We start from the raw sequence: 8,671 nt of genomic DNA on the forward strand, positions 1-8,671 counted from the left end.
TCTAGTTTCATACTTACTTTAAAAAATTTTAAAAATCAGTTTATAAATAAGTTCAGGGATCCGTAGACCCAAATCCAAAGTCTACGAATCTCAGATGGATCGGGGTCTTCCATCCGGTCATGAGTCTAAACAACATATAGTAGTAAAGCAAAGTTCACTTGGGTGGAGTAGTAAAGAGGTGCATGTTATTGGCCACCATTTTGGCTTTAGCTTTTATATTAGAGAAAGCTAAGTATTAAACGTACGATATGCTTTACTAGGAAGAAATTTAGGGTCCCAGTCCCATTGTGACGAGAAAGACTTCCATGACATGCGTGGCATAGCATTATTAGACTAGAATAGTAATAAGTGTTATTCCCATTGCAACTAAGTTGATTGGGCCAGATTAAACCCAAATCAAACAAAAACTCCAATTTGAACCAAAAATATACAAACCATATTATATTTTAGCACCTATTCCATTTGGAACTGGATGGCTAGGACCAAGACCGATAGGTGTTCCCATGGTGATTGTCAAGAAACTAAAGAGGGCATTGATAAAATCAACCTCAGACTCTACGAAGATGACTTCGTATCTGTCCTTGTTCACCAGGGCCTTCAGGGTGATGCTGTCCTTACAATTAGCAGCCATCACTGGTGTCTGGTGTGAGAAATAAATCAAGATATAAAAACTCCACTTTCCTCTCTTGAGCTCTTGTGATCACAAGCTTCCCTACGAAGGCTTTATTTATAGCAGTATCTTTGGAAGATTAAAAGAATTCAGTAATAAATTTCGGTAAATTTAATTTATAGGTAATGGTGAACCATTTTGGAAGAAATATAGTACGAATCCCATGAAATAAATTAGTCGTTCAGAAAAACCAAGACATAATTTGTTGATAAAGAAACCAAAATAATTTGTTAGGGATGACAACCCCCTACATAAGAAACTAATTCAATTGCAAAAATATTAATAAAGCATGGAGATTCGTTTTGAAATAAAATAAAATAAAATTATAACTCGATAAAGAATTGGAAAGACAAACAATTCCACATATTGATACCATTTGAAAGAAATCCCATGCAAACGGCAAACTAAACTGCTGCAGAAATGTACCAAGGTATTGGAAATATAATAACTCGGGAACAAAGAGAGACTCAGCTAATTAATGTATAATAAAAAGAAGATCACGACTCTTGCATGCATATACATATATGTTATCATGATCCCTCCCACAAATTTAGCTTTTCCAAACTTAATATTTTATATGAACTACTAATATAAAGCAAACTGTCACGTCAAACATTACATGTATCAATTTGTTTCATGCTGGCTATCTACATCTTTTTCTTCAGCATACCCAGAATTCATATCCGTACGCTAATAGCAACACTCTATGCAGATCACATAGCAAGTACATGTCAACAAAACAAGTATTCTAACACCAAAATGCATATTGGACTTCCATTTTGCAACAGCAACATCTATACATAAGCAAGGTCTCAACATTGTTCTTGCTTTGGCTTTTTGTTCTGCTTCGGCTCCCTAATGAAGGCATTGGTTAGTGCCGATTCACAAACAAAAGAAGCCACCAAAAGACGCAAAGCCTGTAAGAAGGAACATATTCAAGAGTCATCAACAATTTAAACTACAGATAACCCCAATCTAGAGATAGCCACTCAGTTTAGAGGACCTTTGTTGGAGAGCCAATAGACTCTCTGGCGAAATATTTGTTCCCTGTTGCAATACGACAACTTCGACAATGCCATTGAAGCCAGCTATCTAATCAACTTGCAGTACTATAAAAGGATTCAATGCTTGCATGTTTTGTTTTCATAAAAGAAAAGGTGAGGTGTGGGCATGAAATAGGTGAGATGTGAGAATGTTGTGTGTGCAGTCAATAACTCGTATAAGGATAGTGTACAAGTTCATGAATCTTTGTGCCATGGGTTTTACTCAACAACCTGAAGCATCAGCATGAGAGATATAATCGCTGTATGTGCAGTCAAGTTGAAGTGGCAGAAGGACAGCAATGGAGGGTTGCAGTGAAAATTAAGCTTAAAGTAAAGTTCATCGAAAATTATAATTGATAGCTCACCTCTTCTCTACGCACATGCACAATTTTCACTTCAATGTCAGTCAAAGGCACCTTCAGTTCATTCAGAAGAGACAGACCAAACATTAGAGATATAGGTCTTATGATCAAATTGTCAGTTACTGTAAACATCGCTGGTCCTCCTAAAAATCCTTGACCTTCAGCACTTTTATCTTGATTATTGTGGGATTTGGGATCCATGACTGTCACTGACTTAATACTAGTCTGAGCACTTTCTTCACCATAATATGACCTCCTAGTTTTCTTAGCAGCTGAAATACGAGAAGCGATAAGAGTTTTATCAGTAGACAGCACACCAAGTGCATAATAATATGTGGCCTCCTCAGTTCCTAAGAGATGGTTCTCATAGCAAAAGCCAGGTACAAGCTTGGGACTGAGTAGCATTTCTTTGTGGTAGTCTGACTTCAAGTAGCAATCATCAAGATCTTGGACACTCTTGAACAACTGATTAATGCATCCTTTTAATGCGCAATCCCTCATTTGTTTTACAACAAAACCCAGTGGAATAGTTAGGAAACTGAAGAGTAAATTCACAAAATCCTCTCCTACTTCTGCATAACAAACCATCTTCTTAGATTTGCTCACTATAAGCTTGATAGAGAGGTTTCCTTCAGGATCTGTTGCATCTACAACTATTTGAGGTTCAATATTTATTCCTTGGTTGTCATTGCTCAACTTTCGTATTGGTTTATTCTTCAGCAGAGTTTCTGTCAAAGGTGTCCTTGATACTAACGAGCATATAAGCAAATTCAAAACCTAAAAGCAGAAGTCAAGTAAGAATCACTGATACAGTTGTAAGGGAAAAAAATCCACAAGTCAATACTTCAATTACCTCATCAGATCCTACATTGAAAGTCAACTCCTCAGTAGTATTCCCATTCCTGACTCCAAGCTCTGTAAATACAGAAAGGCCTTCCAAAGTTAATGGTGGCATCACTTGTAAATTATCACCAATTATAAGTCTGGCCAGTCCTTTCACAAAGATGCCTCCATCTAGACTCACTAAAAGATTTTTCTCCTCAGTTATGCTTCCTCCACAATCACAAGAACCAATTTTGTTATAACTTAACTTACATTCTCCTCTGTAGTTACGTGAGCACAAAAAATACTGTGTGGGCTCACCATTGTCAATCTTCGGTTTGAGGTTCCTGCAATGAGATTCTGCCACATTGCGAGGACATAGCAACATGTCTCTACATGCTTCAGTACGGAAATGCTTTACATCCATATTCTTAACACTTGAATACAAATTTTTTATACAACCTATTTCTAATGGTACTGACTGATTAGGGGCCAGCCTCATAATTGTTCCCATTGGGATTGTCAAGAAACTGAAGAGAACATCAATAAAATCATTATCAGACTCTATAAAGATAATTTGGTTGCTCGCCTTATCCACCAAGGCTTTCACGCTAATGGTGTTCGCAGATGTCTCAGCCATGGATTGTAACAGAGTATAACTTCGGCTTTGACTTCCTCTTTTTGTCCAAATCAGGGCACAGATAATTGTTGAAAGATAACTGCCTCTGATTAAGGCCCGAGTAGTACACGCTGATGTTAAGTTGTTTCTCTGGTAACATGAAAAAAAAACGTCAAAATACAAATCAATTACAGGAAAAGAGATGAAATTTTGCGACATTAATAGTTAAAAGAATACAAATGTGATTTTTTTTTAAAGGAAAATATGTTACTGTAAAAGATAAAAGCACACTCGGATACTGAGCTATATATTTAGTTATGAATTTCATGAGATTAAAAATCGAACAAACAACCTTCTTTAGCAGTCAAGAGCATATATTATCAACTTAGCTGCTTTTGGGATTCAACCCATCTTCTAAAGTCAAATAATTTGTGATAATAACAGAAATCAAATCATCAATTATTACAAATAATTATAAAAAAAAAGGAAAACAGTTCAGAAAAACCAATGTGAAAATAACATCATCCCATAGCACAAACCCATCAAGAAACATAAATAATAATAAAATCCAGAATATAATCCACAACTTAAAAAACAAATGGAACTGAGTGTAATGAGAAGAAGAGGTTCTTACCTCCGATGGTCCTCCTTCCAAAACTCCAAACCAAATCCTACAACCTCCTCAAATAAATCTGACATGCAAACACAGGATATGAACCCAGAAAAATTACTCCTAAAAGCCATTGTTCTAAACACATTATAAGACAACGAGAACCACAAACCCAAATAAGGCAAACACCCATTGGGTTGTGAACTTGTGAGAGCTTACCAAAAGAAAACTTTACTCTTTCCCAACAAGCATTTCAGCTTCTGAAAGTTATAATAAGAGAAAGGTATCATTTTTAGGCGAATATAAAGTGAAGGGGGTGTGGGATTTCGGGTATTGTTGGAAAGATTGTAACTTCGGACTCTTTTACAAGGTGCAAACCGTTCCTCTACCAAATGCAAGGTAGTGGTAGATGACCAGAGAACAGTGTAGAAAGCAACGAGCTACAGATATGAAGGGTTTGAGCAAGAAGAAGAACAGAGCTTTATACCCAAACCCAAAAGCACCCTTATTAACCCTAAAACACAAGATTGCGCGGGATAATTCTTGTAAAGGAAAAAAGGTTCGTACCTTTCGTATGCCACGTGCCCAAGTGTTGTTGGAACCGATGCACCACAGTCAGTTGCCAGGTGGTGCACCGTATATGTAAACAGTATAAGTGCTGATTATCTTTTTATTTAAATTACATTTCTTGCAATGACCCATTAGTGTAGTGGTTTGAAGTAATTGTGCTTTAAGAATAAATCCTGAGTTTGAGTCTTAGCATTGGTATAATATGTGTGTGTGAGAGTTTAGTATGTTATAGGTCCTCTAAATAGGAAATGTTATCAAAATTACTCTTTTTATTGTTTATCAATTTATGCAGAATTACTAGATGAATTTAAAGAGAAGAAGATCTAAACTCTTATTTGTTTGGAAGAGTGTATAATTGGGGTGATGGCATGGAGAAACACTCTCACGCAATAGAGATAGCGTGATATTCCTAACCAATAATGCAACGACACGTAAGCTATACTTCAATTAAGGAGGGGTGAGAAAAATGTAACAACTACCATGTTTGCTCAACGAGGATGGTTCGTGACTTAGGAATCAATCTTCTTATTAAAAAACCACACAATGCGGCCAATACAACTACAACCTAGATATCAAACTTATACTAGATCAAATGCTAATTTGACATAATTTTACGGGCTAGTATAAGTTCAATAAAAAATAATTCTATATTCACAACACGTGTTAAAATTTGCGTGGACTTATAACTTTATGTGGAACATATTTTAACTTTTGAGTCTTTAAGTGCAAGTAAACTTTCTAAAAATATATATATGTGTCCAAGTAGACTTCCAATCTCATACAAGTGCAAACGCCCGCTTGAATGTTTTGGCTTTAGGGTTTATCGCGTGGCGTGTCTCTGGCTATAAAGCTCTGCTCTGCTCCTTGCTCAAGAGTCAATACTGCTCTGCTCTGCTCCTTGCTTGCCATAAACGGCATCATCACAACCGCTGCCTCCTCAAGGTCCTGCCCCCTTCAGTTGACCTTGTTCTCAAAACGAAGCTTTTTTTATATTCTAGCTTTCAGAATCCTTGTTGGAAAAGAGCAAACTTTCGTTTGGTACGCTCCCGAAACCCCAATGGGTTTTTGTTCTGTAACTTTTCTGGGTAATTAATCCAGATTTTGCTTGTGTTATTCGAGCAGGTACGGTTGAAGGCTTTTGTTCTGGTGTCTTGGACAAGACCATTGAAGGTAAGAAACACTTATTTTCTGTTCTGTTCAAATAGTTTTTATTATTATTAAGAATTAGTGTTACATGAGTTCGAAATTAATGCCTGCAAATAACTGAAATCAAAATGCAGGTGTAATTGTAGTGGCAGTCACTGCTTGATTAATCTAAGTACATGTTTTGTACTGTTGAGAAGTTATGTTTTTTAAGTTGTGGAATTTTTTTTAAAAAGCTTTTTATGATTTATATTTTCTAATGGGCTTAAATTGGTTTTGTGAAAATTGTTCTCCTTGTTAATTTGTGATAATAGTGGAAGCAGCCCAAGTTATAACAATCCATGGCGGATGAATATTTGAACAATATCAGCTTGAAGGCCTTGGTGAATAAAGGGAGCAACAGAGTTATCTTCATAGAGTCTGGTCATGAATTTATAGATGTTCTCATCAGTTTCTTGACACTGCCCATGGGAACAATTATCAAGCTTGCTCGCAATCATTCTGCACCACTAGGAATAGGTTGCATGAAGAATTTGTATGCAAGTGTTAAGGATATTGATGTGCAGCATTTTCGGACTAATTGTTGGGACATGTTGCTATGTCCACGAAATGGAGCTGGACCGATTGTAGAGAACCTCGAAATGAACATTGATGATTGTGATAACACACGGTTCTTTAGATGCTCTAATGTTCCTTGTTGGACTCCAACTAGGCTTAGTTATTACAATACCGTTCCTTGTCGTTGTGGAAATCTAATGAACATCGCAGTCGATGTTTATGCTAAAGCTGGTCATGAGGTGTTTGTAAAAGGACCAGTGAGACTAATAATTAGTGATGATTTGCAAGTCCTGCCCCCAGAAACTTCAGTAAGCTCTTCTTTGTTAAAGAAGGCTGGAGCCATGGATTCAAATACTATTGAAGAGCTGAGTTTGGATATTGGAGCTGATGAGGTAAGAATTATTCCAATTTCTTCTTTTTCTTCTTCAAATTGCAATTTTGTTTTCTGATCTTTACAAATTTCGTCTCTCCTTTCCAGGTTTTTAATTTACTTATGTGCTCATTCGTATCGAAGACGCCCCTGACCGATATTTTTCTGAAGCGTAGACCACGATCAATGTTTAACAAGAACATTGGCACTCAACAAATTAGTATAAATTCTCGAATGATAGAAGAGGAGCGCAACATGTATTCTGAAGCTAATGAAATTTTTGTGAAGCTTATAGTTAGCAAATCTAAGAATGTGGTTTGTTACGCAGAAGCCGGGGAGGATTTTGTTAACTTACTTTTCAGCTTCCTAATGCTTCCACTTGGTTTTATATTAAAAGCAGCACGTGATGTTTGCTTGAAAGGATGCATTGATCGCTTGTACAAAAGTGTCAAGAATCTTGATGGGCGGTTATGGAAGTCTGATACGCGCAAGGAACTGGTAGTTAGGCCCAAGCCTTCCCCTGGATTTTGTTACCAGAACCATCCTTTAGGAATTGAAGAGGCCTCAAATGTTCTTGGTGATCAAGCCGAGATTGTGGACCCCTTATCACAATATTATGAGGATGAAAACGAAGACTCAAGTCTAGGTTTCTTAAAAGGACCTGCCATGTTTATGGTAACAGACAGTCTTGTTGTAAGCTCGATATCTCCGATCCTTGGCCTGTCTGTTCTGAATGATATGAATGTGCCTATCACTGATGTTGAAGTGCAAACAGTGCATGTGGGCGTGGAGGAGGTGAGAGTTTTGATTTATAAGTTTTGATTTCCTCAGTTGTCCAAATTTCTGTCGAAAGAAAGTATATTTTGATAGTTAAATCTCGCATGATATTTGATAATTTGGTTGTGTTTGTTAATGCAGGCTTTTGGTCTTTTGGTGGCTTCTTTTGGTTGTGAATCTGCTGCTCTGACCAGTGTCTTCCTTAGAAGATAAAGCCAGAACAATGAGGATCTATTGGAAACTAAGTGTAACCATGCTGGTTGAGCAGTCTAGTTTTGTAAAGCACATTATAAATCCTTCTTTCTCTAGGTCTAATTTTACGTACACTTTTATGGGGTTTAATGCATTTTCCATTTTAAGTATTTTAACACCACTGTGGGATATTCATTTGAATAACGCCATCTGGAGCAATTTACCAGATTGAATTAATGGGGAGAATCTAGAATGTTGATACATCGCATTACAATAAAAGAAAAATTAGGTGTACAATCTTTTTAAAGAAAATCTTTATATAAAATAATATAGAAGATTCAATGAAAAGCCTAAAGATAATATAATAAAGAAAATGTAATGCCATTACAGTTTCATATAAGCTTCCTCAGAATGGATTCAAACTAAAAACATAACTTCGGCCATTTTACAAGCTGGATTTAGCAGGGATATCGTATCAGCCAGTAGAAATTTAGGTAAACTAAGCCATGTATCCTGATCCTCGTTGTTCTTGCTTTGGCTACCTCGGCAAAACACTGGTTAGAGCAGAGTCGGTAACAAAAGAAGCAACCGAAAGACGAAACCCCTGCAGTGCAAAGACAATTAAAACATCACAAACATGAAAACAGAAAATAATTTCACAATACATGACCAGGATATTATGTGTGTGTTTGTCTAAACAAAATTTGAGATTAAGAAACAATTGTTTTAACAACATCCTAGAAAAAACCACAAGCCACAAAATGAAATAACTCACCTCTTGGTCGCCCACATTCACCACTTGCACCTCAATATCATTGAGAGGAACACTCGGTTCAGAACAGACACACCAAGGATTGGAGATACTGGTCTCCCAATGAGACTGTCCTCTACCATGAACATTGCCTGTCGTTTCAAGAATCCTCGAGCACTGCCAT

At 36.8% G+C, this 8,671-nt stretch overlaps 2 protein-coding genes across 2 annotated transcripts; one reads left to right on the top strand and one right to left on the bottom strand.

The window, feature by feature from the left end:
- Positions 1-1,137: 1,137 nt before the first annotated feature.
- Positions 1,138-4,606, bottom strand: LOC117631661. Its single transcript, XM_034364931.1, has 5 exons — positions 4,346-4,606; positions 4,151-4,208; positions 2,929-3,666; positions 2,079-2,852; positions 1,138-1,587 (listed from the first exon to the last, which is right to left on the bottom strand). The coding sequence occupies exons 3-5, from the start codon at positions 3,535-3,537 to the stop codon at positions 1,483-1,485; spliced, it is 1,488 nt and encodes a 495-aa protein (XP_034220822.1). The 5' UTR covers positions 3,538-3,666; positions 4,151-4,208; positions 4,346-4,606; the 3' UTR covers positions 1,138-1,482.
- Positions 4,607-5,732: 1,126 nt separating this feature from the next.
- Positions 5,733-7,871, top strand: LOC117629791. The gene is made up of 4 exons (XM_034362398.1): positions 5,733-5,866; positions 6,154-6,789; positions 6,876-7,562; positions 7,686-7,871. The coding sequence occupies exons 2-4, from the start codon at positions 6,181-6,183 to the stop codon at positions 7,755-7,757; spliced, it is 1,368 nt and encodes a 455-aa protein (XP_034218289.1). The 5' UTR covers positions 5,733-5,866; positions 6,154-6,180; the 3' UTR covers positions 7,758-7,871.
- The last annotated feature ends 800 nt before the right edge of the window (positions 7,872-8,671 follow it).

Source organism: Prunus dulcis, chromosome 6 (genome assembly GCF_902201215.1).
Source record: "Prunus dulcis chromosome 6, ALMONDv2, whole genome shotgun sequence".
Lineage (NCBI taxonomy): Eukaryota > Viridiplantae > Streptophyta > Magnoliopsida > Rosales > Rosaceae > Prunus > Prunus dulcis.